Source organism: Myotis myotis, unplaced genomic scaffold, assembly GCF_014108235.1.
Source record: "Myotis myotis isolate mMyoMyo1 unplaced genomic scaffold, mMyoMyo1.p scaffold_m19_p_7, whole genome shotgun sequence".
NCBI classification, from domain to species: Eukaryota; Metazoa; Chordata; class Mammalia; order Chiroptera; family Vespertilionidae; genus Myotis; species Myotis myotis.
In genome coordinates this window covers 9434987-9450588 of record NW_023416379.1, presented here as the reverse complement: position 1 = coordinate 9450588, position 15602 = coordinate 9434987, and the positions used below count along the sequence as shown (strand labels likewise).

At 44.2% G+C, this 15602-nt stretch overlaps 1 protein-coding gene across 2 annotated transcripts in view; it reads left to right on the top strand.

The window, feature by feature from the left end:
* The window catches only part of PLEKHG1 (pleckstrin homology and RhoGEF domain containing G1), a 188024-nt gene that overhangs the window by 102176 nt on the left and 70246 nt on the right, over positions 1–15602 (top strand). For both annotated transcript variants that reach the window (XM_036316627.1, XM_036316626.1), the window contains one exon: positions 11979–12484. In XM_036316627.1, the coding sequence (XP_036172520.1) occupies positions 12077–12484 (408 nt within the window). In that variant the 5' untranslated portion in view covers positions 11979–12076. The remainder of the gene's footprint in view (positions 1–11978; positions 12485–15602) is intronic.

Here is a 15602-nt window from a genome sequence, read left to right as displayed (position 1 = left end):
ATGGGTCTGGGGGACGTCATTGGGGGAGAGGGGTAAGAGAGATCTCTGGGTCCTTAGAATGGAGACTTAAGAGTCCCCACAGCCCAGGCGAACCCTTCCTCTCAAACTCCCTTTTCAGCCTCTGTAATGTAGTGATTTCCAACAAACTGATCAGTTTGTTGGCGGAGAAATCATTGCAACAAGTTGTCTTCTGAACTAGATGATATGTTTCCATCCAAATGGCTTACTTAAATAGCCCTGTGTATGTTCATCCTTATTTGAAGGAAATGGGCATTAAAACAAATGATCCCATCGTAGTTAGTTTACAGTCACTTAATAAGTGGTTATAGGAAAGATGACCAGCTAATGTTATTTTCCACAACCACAAATGAAGGCTCTAAATAGAACTTCCACGTACAGGACTTTGATTCTTAGTTGAGTTTTAAATGTCTATACATGGGTATAATCCATATTTTGAGTTCTAGCTCCCTGGAGTGCCGGTATCCATTTTCAATAACATTTTTGGACATCTGAAGACCTTCATCTAGAAGTCAATATCTTTTTCAAGTGTGAACCTTTGGAATCTTTATATAAAAATAGATAAAGTACTTTAAGATGGGCAGGTGGGCTTAGGAAAATCGAAACCCAAAATAATTTGAAGGTCTCTCCTACTGAAGTTGGGAGTTAGTCATTCTGTTTTTATTTCTTAGCATTGATGAATATAAAATCACAGAATGTAACTGTTTTTCTAAGAAATGCCTATCAGTTTACATTTTAGGTACTTGTCTTTAGATAGATCTTTATATATCATTTTGAAAAAGTCAAGCTGCAATGTATTCCAGTTTCACTTTGCTTACTTAAGACAAGTTCAATGTCTTGTTAACAGAAACTAATATCCAAAATTTTTTCAACTGTGTGTTATTCACAGTCCTGCCCCCACCCATCCCCAAACTTTACTGTAAAACTTAGGTTAAAGATGTGTCCATTTACTTTGAAACAAACTTATAATTCAGGAAGTGAACTTGAAAACACCCAGAGATCTTGCTTCTTTTGTGGACCTTAATTAGAGCGGTAGCCGCGGCCAGGAAGGTAGAGCCGGAGCAGTGCTAGGCCAGCGTGGGTTGTGTTGGATGTCTGCAAAGGAATGGCCGGCGCAGGGTCCTGCTCAGCGAAGTGTGCGTTTTCAACTCACCCACAGTGGTGTCTATTGTCCTGTCTCTCAATTGAATGATGTCATGTTTCGTTTGAGGCTCTGAGTGATGCTGAAGTCTGTGGTCTGCACACTAGGGGGGAAAAGGCAGCAGAAACTTGCAAATCAGGTTTTTGTAAAGCCTTTGTGTGGCGGGTTTTGAGAGATAAAAGCTGACTCATGCAATATTTCCACGGAAGGAGCTGCACAGACTAGTAAAAGCTTCTTGTTTTACCTGCCTGAGCCTCCGGTGAGGTCACTGCATCAGCTGAAGGCAGACCTGCGGCTTAGCCCGGGAGAGCACAGGTAGGTGCTAAGGCGACTGCGCCCCAAGGGAACAATGCCTCCTCCCCCCCCCAAACTTGTCGCTTTCCCTGGGGGAGCAGGGGGAGCTCATCCCCTGCGGGGAGATGCTGTCGCAGGGGGGCTTCTCCCCTCCCTGCAGGACAGCAGCTTGCCTGGATGGGTTACAGCTGTTCTGCTCTACATGCGATCTAAGAAAGGAGTTATTCAACAATGGAATTAGTCTAGAAGGGGCTTCTTTTCTCCTCCCTCTGAAGGGCAGTTGGTTTTAAAGGGTGTTTGTCTTGTATTGGTTTGGTTTTGACCGTTTCTTAAGTGAGGGGGGAATCTCTAGGGAGCTGATATTTGTGATTCTGGGGAGCAAGCTGAAATCTTAAGTTGCCACGCATCCCGTCCTCAGCACTTCACTGTGCTTTCTTTGTGAGGCTCACGCGGGCTTAGCTGAGGGACAAAATAAATGTTTGCCAATTTTAGGCTTAGCAACTGTAGTGACGAAATTTACTCTGAGGCTAGCGGTAACCAGAGTTGACTGAGTAAATGCAGTCTCCATTTTAAGTGCGCATTGGTAAGAAATACTTCTGTTAAGAGGAATGATTGGGGAGAAGGAGGCATGGGTTGTATTCAGGGCTGTTGCAGATTGGAATCTGATTTTATTTTGTTTTATTATTCAATTTTAGGGATACTAATCTATTTAAAAGACGTATATATTCAGCATTCCTTTTCCTTAGTCATATTGAACATTTAAAAAAATCAGTTCTCTTCATTTGAAAGATTTCAGTATTTGATACAACTTGAGGTTGTGATTTGAATTTCTTTACCTTTTTCAGATCATAAAAATAACACTACTTGTTGAAGCAAAGTGGTATTTGCAGATAAATACCCAAGTAAAAAAGCATCTATTCTCTTACTTGGTAAAAACTAATGTTAGTATTTTACTATATACCCTTTCGATCTTTTTCTAATGTGGAAAATAGATACCGTGACGTTTTAAAATCAAAGTTGGGATCACATTGTGTGTATGTTTTATAAACCACCCATTTCACTCAACCGTGCGTTCTGGCCATTTCTTCACCCTCACACCTGTGAAAGGACATGGCATCTCCTAGTTTTCTATCAGCCTCTTCAGATGGACTGTTTACCCAGATCTCTCTTGTTGGACACTGAATTCGCTTCCTCCTTTTTCTCTGAGAAAACGTTCGGTGCGCTTTATGGATGGATTTACTGACCCGGAGTGCCATTGTTCGTCACTTGGTTTCTTCTCTTCTTCCTCCTTTTTTTGAAAAGGAAATGTCCTTCAGCCTCATGCCTCCCTCTGACGGCACAGAGATGTTCTGGAACTGTGCGTGCTCACAGTGGATGGGGCCTGCACACGTCACCTCAGTGCTGGTTTCTGCCCTGAGACTGCTGTTTCCATGCGAGCAGGAAGGGGCTGTTCAAAGGGAAGCTGGCGTGTAGATTATTATTTAATGTAAGTGTAAAGCAGAGTTTTGTGGCCTTTGGAAAGTCAGTGATATATGTTTTATTATCTAACACCTGGCATTAGCAGGAGGTAGGAGAAAATTGCTGTTTTGTGGTTACTGCCTATGCTGTGACTCCGGCAAGGAATGGGCGCTGGATGCAGCGGTAGCTTTATAAGGTGGTTATTTCAGGGTGGGAGTCACGTCCTGGAGGTTGGCTGGGACCGGGACTAGTCATTGTCCAGCTGCCTAACTTACACCAGAGGAAACCAGACACCCAAAGACTGCAATCCGCACGTCGATGGCACAGAGCCAGGGCAGAAATGCAAATTCTCTGTTCAACGGCGACAGTGTTGTATCAGAACCTAACTTCTGGCTGGTCCTCTGAGTGCATTCTACACGCACAGTTGGACCCATATCCATCCTTCACACACGCACCTACTCTGTGGGTCCCTTGGGCAATGGGTACTGTGGGCTTTGCACAAGGAGCTCCTAGTTAGGCCTCCTTTTCCTGATCTCTAAGCTCCCTTCCTGCCCTCCTGCTGTACGCATCTGCACCCACGTACAAGGAAAACTGGACTCGAAACCAGAAACCACAGTCTCTGATTCACAGTTCAACTCTGACCACAAGTTGCCCAACCTCTCTGTTTATTTTGTTCCACCTATAAAATGTCTAAAAGTAATGGTGTGTGAATGGACTTGGAGGCTTGGTTTTGTGAGACTGTTTGTAAGGATAATTTTGATAGAGAGGTACAGCAGTGGCATGTTATGGCTGGGCTGATCTGTTGTAACAGACTGTTGGGGTTCTCCATTGCTGCGTATCAAATCACTCCGAAATGTCGTGGCTTGAAAAAGTAACTGTCATTTATAGCCTCTCAAGGTTGCTGGGAGTCGGGTTCAGGAGAGGTTCCACTAGGGGTTTGGACACAGCTACCCACAAAGTTGCCATCAGAAATGACAGGGCAGTCATCCCGAAGGCTGCTCCCCCACATGCCTGGTGCCTGCAGGAAATGTGCAAACAGCAGGGACCAGGACAGCGGGGGGTCCTTGAGCGGCTCTACGTATCAGCGTGGTCTCCACACTGGTTTCTCCAGCACATCACCTTCAGGAGGGCCAGACATTTTAATGCGATGGCTCAGAGCAGCGGTCGCCAGCCGGTGGTCCGTGAGCTCCGAAAGGTTGGCGACCACTGCTCTAGGGCAGCCATTTTCAACCGGGTGCCACAGGAATGGTGAAAACATGCAATACCTGACTGTTCAGTTACTGCCCTGAGACTGCTGTTTCCACACTAGCGTGACCTCTTTTCCCTGAGACTGTCAAAACAATGGCAGCAGCCAACACAACAATAGCCATCCAGTGTAAATGAATCAAGATTATACCTTTTTTTTTTTTTTTTGTCAGATCAGCCAAAAATATATTTTTTGGTGTGCCGCGGAATTTCAGTCATTAGTTGGCGTGTGCCAGGAGATGAAAAGGTGGGAAATCCCTGCTCTAGGGCCTGGGTGCCAGGTCCCTGGCTTGGGCAGGGTCCCTGCCATGTCTGGCTTCCAGGGGGAAGGGGGGCGAGTAGAGGAACCAGGTCTAAGGTTTGAGAAACATGTTCCAGAGAGACATATTTCTGTGCTGAGCATTGGCCACGTGGCCACACCCGGGAGGGCGGGGGGGGGGGGGGGGAGCGCGGCTGGGACGTGTGCACAGTGAAGACCATTTGCTAAGGAAGAAGAGGCCTGGGTTTCGGGGGACAGAAACAGTTCCCTCTGAAAGTAAAAACACAGCCCATCGTTTAGCTTTCATCTCAGCCCACAATCTCCTTCACCTCCCACACTAAACCACCACAAACAAGCTCACAGTGAAGATCAAAACAGCTGCATTTGTACCAAAAGCCTGAAGGGAATTCCCTAAGGTCCTCTCTGACCCCAGTGCATGCCTGTGCCCTCCAGCCTGGAGGTTCTGGAGTCACCCCGTGGCTAAGGCTGTTTGTCTCACTCAGGAACGGCCTTGCTCCATCCCTGCCTGGCTGCAGTGGCCCTTGTACCCTTCAGTTCCCATAGCGGAGCATAGGAATCAGTGAGGAACCTCCCAGGAGTCTTGGGGGCGTATCTGAATATTTAGTGTCAGACTGCACCGCTTTAAGGAATTTCTGTTCTTCGTGCAACCTCTCACCTCTTGTTTTAAAAAGAGCATTTTTGCAAAACACTGAACGATCTTCTATTCTTGACCTTCTTGATCAAGGACTTGCTTTGGGGCAGGCTCAGAGAAGCTGGGAAATTCCTTGTCAAGTGGAATGGGGAAATGGAGACAGATAACTGAACAAACTGGCCAGGCAGTTTACTGTCTGATACAGAAGGTCACCAGGGGAGAAAGCCCCAGGTAACAGGCAAGATGGGTGCCGCCCTCCCCCCCGGGGCAACCTTTCCTTTCCTGGCATATCCTTTCCTCCCTAGAGATAACACCTAGGCCCCACTTGTACTTTTGCTCCAGGCCCAGAAAAACAGCAAATCCAGGTGGGCGGCAGCAAGACCACCTGCAATGACTTTATGACCTGCTCTCGCACTGACCAATCAGTGGAGACCATGACTCTAAAAGGACATACCTGGAAAATATTCTATTGAAATCCTCCCCTAAACTCCCAACCTTTAAACACCCTCAAAATGAAGGTCCTGGCGCATGCTTCCCCTCCCAGGAACATGCCCGCACCTTTCCCTTCCTCTCTTCTTCCCCCACAGGTGCGTATCTCCAAAACTCCAAGGGGCCCCACGAGACTTGCAACCAGGGGAGCAATGGGCAGCGGCAGCTTGTCCAGGGCTCACCCCTGAACCTGTCTCCAGGGCCCCTTCTCTCTGCTCAGTGAGCCAACGCAGCCCTGTCTAGTCTCTCTCCTGTTGCTTCTTTCATCCTAGGCCCTTCCTTGTGTCACTGTCCCCAGATTGAATAAACATCCTCAGAAAATCACCTGGACTCTTATTGCAACATCTTCCCTGCAGGAAGTCAACAACCCACACACTGCTGGCCTGCCGGCCGGAGGCAGACCCACTCCGAGCCCAAGCTCCGTCCAGTAACAGCTTTACTGGCTCTTCAGTGCAACAAGATTTTTTAAAAACTACTCATTCTGGAAATCTTTTTAATTTATAGAAAAGTTGCCAAGATAAACCTAGAGTTCCTACCCACTCTTCATGCAGCTTCCCCTAATGTAAACATCTTCCATGACCATAGAACATTGGTCAAGCTAACCTGTGAACGTGGTAACGAGATTTTCATTTCTTCATTACCAAAACAGCTGCAAATAAGTGTGAAAATCATGTTTCCTAGAATGAGCACTCTGAACTTTAGGAACATGTGGACTTGGAGTCCTGGCCGGGCCCTTAATGCAAGCATCATGTCAGTATCATATAACACCAAAGGGCTATTTTATCTGTTTGAGGTATCCACTATGTCAGAGGTGTGTGGGGGAGAAAGGTTCTCCTCAAATATCTGATGTTGTCTTTGAAATATATAAATGAGTATATTTCTCTTTTTTAAAATATATTTTTATTGGTTTCAGAGAGGAAGGGAGAGAGAGAGAGAGAGAGAAACATCAATGATGAGAGAGAATCATTGATCTGCCACCTCCGGCATGGCCCATAGTGGGACAGAGCCCGCAACCCGGGCATGTGCCCTGACCGGGAATCAAACCGTGACCTCCTGGTTCATAGGTCGACGCTCAACCCCTGAGCCACGCGCCCGTCAGGCTATTGGTGTATTTCCTGTAACTTTGACTCTTAAAAGATGTTTGGGTCTCTTTGTTTTAAATCATGAAGTTGGTTGTGTATAGCTCTGAGGCCCTACCAATATTGGCTCTGTATTAACTGACCTTTGCTGGCTGATAGAGTCACTTCTTCCTTACATTTTCGTCTCTCTCATGCCTTCCCTCTTTGGGCAATTTGCAGGCAGTGTAACAGGGAGCTACATCATTTTATTCATTGGTCTTGAGCACAACAAATTCTCCTGATTTTCATGCTTGTCCTGCCAAGGAACTCGGTTAGGTGTTTGTAGTCTGGAATAGCAACGAGCAGAATTTGGAAGTCCTGATCCCTCCTCCGTCGCTGCTGTGCAGCTCTGCCTGTGAAACTGTCCTTGGGAGCTGTGACAGGAAGTGGCCGCTGTGGGCCCACCCGTCCCCCCTTCAACATGTAAACACGGTCACAGGAAGCTTGGGCTTTACTTGCCATGGAAAGTTCTGCCTCAACCCCAAAGCAGCCCGAGAGACAAGTTAGAGCCACAAGAGCTGTGTTTGATTCTGACAGTGACGTTCCAAAGGAGAGCAGTTAAAATAATGGAAGTTTGCAGAGCAAACAAACACAAACCATGGAGTTAAAGCTCTTTCATTTAAAAAAAGAAAATTAGAGAGAGGGACCCGTCATGAAGTAAAATGTGTGAAAGGGTATCTACATGGTAGCTGTGTCGCCGTTCTTCTTAAATTGAAGATGGCACAAGAAGGAATATTTATTCTGATGGCTTTTAGGCTGATGGTACTTCCAGCCATAAGAATCATTAGGACTCCAAGGCCCCCGGACCTGGGCTTCCACCACCACCATCTGTGGGTTTACAAAGGGTCAGATGGACCAAGACCCTCAAGGTGGGTGGAAGCAGCTTATTTTAGGGTGTTCATGGTCACAGCACCCCCTGATCTGGGCCCTTCGCCATGCTTGGCAATTTTGCAGAAGATGCTCTATTATTAGCCCTGTATCGGGGATTAGGAGGGAAAGAGAGAGAGGCGATGAAACGGAAAGGAAAGCAAAGCATCAGATTACCCAAATGGTAGTACAACCTGCCGACATCTTTCACTCAGGGAAGAGGGGAAGGCTTTCCTGCTCAGCAGTGTTCTGGCTCGTGTTTCAGCTTATCATGGGAAATCAGCTACCTCCATATCTAGGATGCAGGGATGGATTGTCTCCCAACTCCGTTTTGGCCAATTCGTAACAATATTGTGTACTAATGAATGGAGCTTTTTTTTTAAAAAAAAAAAAGGGGGCACATTTTGAAATATATGCACCTCTTCTTTCATTATTATCTAAACAAAGATTGATAAGGAAGTAAATGTAGCTCTTACAGAATCATAGAATCATCTAGAATATCCTAGATCAGCATTGTCCAACTAAAATATAATGCAAGCCACATATATAATTCGTAAATTTTTAGTAGCCACATTAAAGGGGAGTAAAATGAAACAGTAAAAAGAATATTTAGGAGATTTTTTTTAAAAAAGAAAAGCAAGTAAGAATGTATAGACTGCAGCAAAAATATACTTAGGAGAGTGAAACCAGGAAGGGCATAGACGTAACAGGAGAGCCTAGGCAAGGCTGCCTTAGCTCACTGGGAAGTCAGACAATAGGGGGCGCTGAAGACAGGTTCCAGGGGTGAGCCTGGGATGAGCTACCACTGCCCATTGTTCCCCTGGTTGCAAGTCTCAATGGAGTCCCTTAGAGGTTAGGGGATACGTGCTAGGGTAGGGGGAGGAGACAGGGGAGGGAATGCATCCAGGAGATATTTCATTTAACCCACTACTCCAAAATATTATTTCAACATGTAATTAATATAAAAATTATTAATGAGGTATTTCATACTCTTTATTGCATAGCATACTTATTCTTTGAAATCTGGTGCGCATTTTACACTCACAGCACATTCCAAGTCAGACTAGTTGTATGTCAAGTGCTTAATAGCGGCATGTGGCTACTGGCTGCTGTGTTGATCAGTACAGCACTAGAAATAAATATTAAAAGTCAGCGAGTTGCATTTATGAAGAACAGGCCAGACAGGGTGGAAATCTTAAATTATTTTGAAGGAGGTGAGGACAAGACTAGACAGTTTTTATGAGGTGTATTTCCTTACATGAGAAAACTGTAATTATCTTCTAAGCAATGAAATAACATGAAAAATGTTACCCATTAGCAAAGGCAGCCTTATATTATTGCCATTTAAAGCCTAGCTTTAAATATTGCATTCCTGTCATTGGTAATTTTGGAAGGTGTTTAATTTGGGGCAGTAAACTTGGCCAACTACTACAGCCACCAAATAGCTCATATTCTGTTTTCTGAAGGGCCTGGTTGGCAGTCTGAGGAATGGGCTGGTCGGTCCAGGGTCCGAGAATACTGCTGACCCTTGAACAGTGCGGGGGTTATGGGTGCTGACCCCAGTGGAAAATCTGCACGTAACTTTTGACTTCCCCAAAACGCAACTTGTCCCTCAGAATCTTCAGGGGATTGGCTCCAGGACCCCACAGATACCAACATCCACAGATGCTCAAGTCTGCATCTGCAGGCTCCCAATCAAAACCAGAACAGGCATTTATTTAAAAAGGCCTGTGTATAAGTGGACCCACACAGTTCAAGCCTATGTAATTCCAGGGTCAGCTGCATGGCCTGGCAGTGCAACATGTGATTCCTTCCTTGGAGCAGGGCCCAGTTCATGCTGCTGGTTGACTCTGCCATGAAGCGATCCCCCCTTACCCCACCTTGCCCGCCTCTGAAAGTATAAAAGGCACTGTCACTCCCGGCTGCCCAACATGGACTCCTCTACAATCACTGCCAATTCTTTGTTCCTCTTTCATTCCTAGGTCCTAATATTGGCTGGCTAACTAGAGTGAAAGTAAGTAACAAATGAGTCTCTATCATGTTCATTTTCACCGATCCTGACAATGAGCATTTGCCAAGAGTTATATAACTATTGAATATAGTTTTCTGTACTGGAGAGAAGGTTGATTCCCGTCTAGCCAAAAAACCATAACTTGCCCTGGAAACCAGTGTATGCAGATCTATGGGGGAGGTTGATCGAGAGACTTCTGGTGCTCTAGCTTCATAGACAGGATGCCAGCTTATATTTGGGCCCAACTCATAGCCTCATTCGACCCTTGGGACCTTGAAGGATCTCCAGATACTTTCTGAGTTAATGCCCAGTTGTGAAAGTGTGATGAACCTCATGGTTATGGTTATGGTTATGGTTATGGTTATGGTTATGGTTATGGTTATGGTGGATGCCAGAAAGAAGAAAACCTTGTATCTGCTCCTACGTTGAACTGCCCAGGACTTTCTTAGCATCATTCCCAAATGTGGGCAAGCATCCTTTGCAGCAAGCACCTCAGTGCCTGGCTGCTGCTTGGATTTTTGCCACCCTCAAGTTGGATCATGCTTCTTAGGGCAAGTGCATTTTAACTACTATAACCCATCTGTGTTTTATAGGCCATAAAGTTGTTATGGGGCAAGCAGAAAGAAGATTGCAAAAGCTTTAAAAATTCGTGGCAAACGGGTACCACATGGTAGTGGTTGTGCTGATCAATTACTCATTCCCCACACTTTCTTACCGTGCTTCCTTGTTGACCCAAGTTAGTTCCTGTATTTTACATTCATTAATTTTAATATTTGCATTATAACTTGGCACTAATATTTGCCACGGATAGAAACTCTCCAGAAAAAGTCAGGATGCAGACTCGATGGATTCTTTATATTCTAGAAATATTGGTACCAGCTGTTTGGTGACATTTATTATAGAGTGAAATAAAATTCCTGTTCCTTTTAAAAGATGATCATTAATCTATATTCTTACTGTGTTTGTCTTGTTTTAACCTTCCAAACATAAGTTTCTAATTCTCCAAACATAAGTTTCTCTTCTAATTCTCCAAAACAAAATAAACATGGATTTTGGTAGTAAGACAATCTACCCAAATGATATTAATCACACTGTTTATTACAAGGCTTTTTGTTTCTGTAAATCTGGGACCTCATCAAGGGGGGAAATGTCCATCCTGCCTTACACATGAAGATGTTTGGAACTTTATGTTTCACCAAAATAGCTTTGGAACGGTGAAACCTCATGCAGGACCTTATGGGCCTAAGAGTTCAGTGCTATGGGCACTAAGTAACCGTTAGACTTCGCAGATATTCGCTGCCCATACCCTCTTCTAAACACAAGCAGCCCCGTTTCTTTCAAAATGCGTTATTTTCTTATAATTGAATTCCTATGTTTATTAATAACTTAATTATATGATTCCATTGTCATGTTATCTAACGTTACATGGTGGGTATTGTGGTTAATCAGACATGCTCTGTAACAGCGTAACTCCATATCTACCACAATGGAATGTCGGCTTCCAGGTAGAGATTGAGAGACACGTGGTGAGTGGCTAAGTTTGAAAGGGGGTGTGGGTCTCAATAGTTGGGTTTTTCTTGCCCAGGATTAGAAAAATATGAACCATGCGACACTTTCTCTAATGCTGTTTACTAGTAAAATGCAAATTGTCAGCATCCATCGAGTAAGTAGCAGTGGTCCCGGGATGGAGGCTTAAACCTTTGTGAAATTAAGGTGGAATGCCCAAAATGAAGAACAGTGTTTCGCAAGCTTCCATAAGAATCGCCTAGGGCAGTGATGGCGAACCTTTTGAGCTCTGCATGCCAGCATTTTGAAAAACCCTAACTTAACTGGTGCTGTGTCACATATAGAAATTTTTTGACATTTGCAACCATAATAAAACAAAGACTTATATTTTTTATATTTATTTTAAAAGAAAAATCCACCAAAAAAATGAGTTCGCGTGTCAGAGGTTCGCCATCACTGGCCTAGGGTGCATTTTAAGTCCATAAGAATCAGTTGTAGTGCTTGTTAAAGCTATAGACTCCTGATGCCCTGACCGCTGAGCTTCTAATTCAGAAAACCAGGACCAATCTGCATCCGTTAGTCATCCCAGGTGGTCCCATTCTAAGGCAATGGTTGCAGTGCCTCACAAACCCTAACGCGTGTGCACACAGCACCAGCATCTTGTCCAAATGCAGACTGAGGTTCAGTAGGTCCTGGTGGTGCCGGAGACCGCATTTCTAGCATGGTCCCAGGTGATGCTTTAGAACCTCTGACACCTACCACGGTACCTCTGCATGTCCTTCTGTAACTAGCTCACTGCTTCCTCGTTTTTGACCCCATGTATTTGGGGTGGGTTTTAGCCTTTAAATTTTCTGTTTGATGTCGTTTTAAAATACCTTGCTTATCTCATCCTTTTTTCTTTTTTCCTTTAATGCATTTAGATGTCCACCAGTTGCATCTTGATGTGCCATTAGCTGTAACCGAAGACCCAGATCCCAAGACCACAGCTAAGCATTCCCGCTGCCAAGAACGGAAGACGATGGAGCTCTCGGACAGCGACCGCCCGGTCAGCTTCGGCTCCACGTCGTCCTCGGCTTCTTCCCGGGACAGTCATGGTTCCTTTGGCAGCCGAATGACCTTAGTTTCCAACAGCCACTTGGGCTTGTTTCCCCAGGATAAGGAAGCAGGAGCCATCAAACTGGAGCTGATTCCAGCCAGGCTGGTTTCCAGCAGCGAGCTGCAGAGGGAGAGCCTGGCCGGGCAACAGAGCCCAGACACGGGCAGCGAGAGGCAGCCCTGGGCCCAGCGGAGGGTGGAGGCCAACGGGGCCACCAAAACAGGTGCTGAATCGGCCACCAGCCCCAAGCTCCTCTACGTGGACAGAGTTGTTCAGGAAATCCTGGAGACGGAAAGGACTTACGTGCAAGATTTAAAAAGCATCGTAGAGGTAAGGCAAGCTTTTTTTTTTTTTTTAGTTTGTTTTGCAGGATAAATAAGCTTGCAACATAAAAAGCAAAGCCAGCTGTGGGGGATGTGTTGTCTCCTAAGATGCAGAAATGGTGTGAATGTTTAAACAGGTCATAACTTAAGAGAAACCCTAAGGCAGTACTCACTGTGTTAGAATCCTCTTAATGTTTGCATTAACGAATTGATCATGTGTTAGGAGCAAGAATGATGATACCAATGCATTTACCTATGTGTTGTGCTATCAACTCCTGCACCAGGGGTCTGAGTGCCTGGCAGATAGGGGAGCGGACAGGATGGAGGAGGGCTGCAGGCCTCCTGAATTACAGGTGCCATGTGTATCTGGACTGCGCCCATCAGGCTATCTTCGCCCTGATCACAACTCTCTACTGGTGTCCGGGATGCCAAAAGTACTGATACCTGGGTCCCACTTCTGGAGCCTGTCATTTCATGAGCCTGAGGTGTGGCCTGGAGGTGGAACTGTGAAAGCTCCCAGGGGATTCTGATAAGCAGACAAGCTTGGGAACTGCTGTTGTAGGCTGTTTCGGTGTCGGTTGGCATTCGGTGGAAAGCGGTGACGGGTAGAGAAAAACTGTGGGCTTTGTCTTGTCTTTGGGAATTTCTGTTCACTTTTGCATAAATTGTTTGACTGTGCAAATCGAGCTCCCCTTATGTGCCAGCTTTCATACTCTGGAAATTCAATTTTTAATTTGACTTTGATTTATAGGTAGGTTTTGAAGGATTAACTAAGACTTAGCAGAATAGCACAGATGTTAACTCATTCACAATTAATGATGAAAATGTTAATATTTTAAAGGCATACTGTAAGGCTACATTCACTTTGCTTCCTAGTAATATACCAAATTCTGTCATTTGTTAGTGTCTACTTCCTGTTTTAGACTTTTATTCTGAAATGTTTCAGAAAATAGTAGGACATTTACTGATGAGAACATTCCCCACCAAATACATACATTCTTATAGTGTGAGCAAAAAAATTCTAAGGCATGATTGTGTGCCGAGTTCCACAAAGAATAGAACCAGACACTGCTGACTAAAAATAGCTATGACGTAACTTCCCAGTAAAAATAGAAAAATCAATTGATGCTCAACCAAAACAATATGTGATACCAAATGTCAAATAAGCCCAGCCAATTGTTTTTTTAATTTCAACAATGATGTCATTTGTACTTGAGAAGAAATACCTGTGAAACTGCCAATAATTTTACAACCTATTAGGAAATTTATGGTTGTCAAAGCTTTCTTTCGTCTTTCCCTTCTTTTGCTTTTTCTTTTTGGAAACTTTTCCACCTAATCGAAACTCGCTAAACTGAGAGAGAAGCCTTTAGTTATTGAACTAAAGTGATAGTCCATGAACACTCTTGCTTGTTCTGGGCTGGTTGGTACACCTTGAGTGAGAAGTAATAAAGTAAAATATGAATGAAAGAAAGTAGGTCAAGTGAACTTGCATGTAGGTTGCCATGTCTGCAGGTTCCAGATTTGCAATCCTTTCTTTTTCCCCAAATAAATCCTTTTTGGTGGTGAGAAGAAAAAAATAGAAATAAAAGACAGAATATTTGCTAAGAAAGTTTCAGTAAAACTTCTATTTCAAGCTGTCCAAATGTTCTTACCCTTTTTTCTTTATCCATGAATTAACCGTGTTTTGCATGAAGCCTTGGTGGGCATTTTCTATAAAGTCCACAGATAGTAAGTATTTTAGGCTTTCTAAGCCCTGAGATCTGTCACAGCTGCTCAGCTCTGCCATTGTAGCTCAGAAGCAGCCAGGAATGGGTGTGGAAGTTGCAGTAAAACTTTAGGGCCAGATTGGACCCAAAGGCCATAGTTTGCCGACCACTACAATAGACTGTAAATTTGTGCCTGTGGTTCATCAACTGTAAAATGAGACTAATAAGTAGTACCTGCTTCGTTGGGATAATTAGATGATATATGGAAAGCTGTTATAATAGTGCCTGGCACGTTGGTGAGTAATTAATAAATAGAGATCCCCCTCCTCACCACCTCCTCTGAATTTACTGGTAGAGTGTTAACTATACCGTCTTCCCTAAGGTCTTTCAGAAAAGTAATCAGATTCATCAATTCACTGCAGCAGAAATTTAATTAGGAAAAAAATGTTAGACTCGTTTTATCTAGTTTTTTCCTTTATTAAGAGGAACCAATTACAGCAGGTCCTGAAATAACATCATTTCTTTGTGTTGTATCATTATAACATTGATGAGATGCCTTAGGATTTTAACTCTTACTTGTGTCCATTCGCCTCTGGTAAAATTGGTTTCTTTATACGTCTTCAAGTTACAAAACCTACCCACGACATGAAGCTAGGATTTACTGTATTTTTCCACTTGCAGCAGCTCTACCCAATAAAGATAGTTAAAATGGGTATTTTTAAAAACTACAAAATGCCAATAGTCTTATCATTTATAGAGGTGATGGTGAGTCACTTTTTATTTCTGCACAATTCAGACTTTCTGTACTCTGCTTTATCAAATCCCATCTAACCAATATCTTCAGTCTTCATTCTCGGTTTTGTGAATTTCCTCCATTGCCGGAGCTCCGAGAAAAGCTCTTGGTTTGGACGTATCCAGTTCGTTGGAAGGGGAACCTTCTTACACTTAGGGTTCGCCTAAGACCATCCTGCATATCAGATATTTACATTACGATTCATAACAGTAGCAACATTACAATTATGAAGTAGCAATGAAAATAATTTTAGGGTTGGGTCACAACATGAGGAACTGTATTTAAAGGGCCAGAAAGTTGAGAACCACTGTCCTAGAGACTTCGCTCTTAGGCTCGCAAGGTGTCCAAGACTTGGAGGGAGTGAGATCTGAGTTGGCTTTTGTCCTAGGCCAACCCTCCCTCAGGGACAACACTGTGGATTTGAGGTGTTTCTGATGAAGCTGGCTTCCTAGGGATCCTGTTGGAGACAAGAGTGTTGGGTGTGGAAGGGGCAGTTCCGGTCTCTGCCACTCTCTCCCTTAGCTATAAAGGACTGGCTCCAATGGGCCTTCTCTGGACCGGCTGCAACTGCTTAGGATACTGGACAAGAGGAGAATGGTTTTGAACAAAGGAAAAAGCCTATTGAG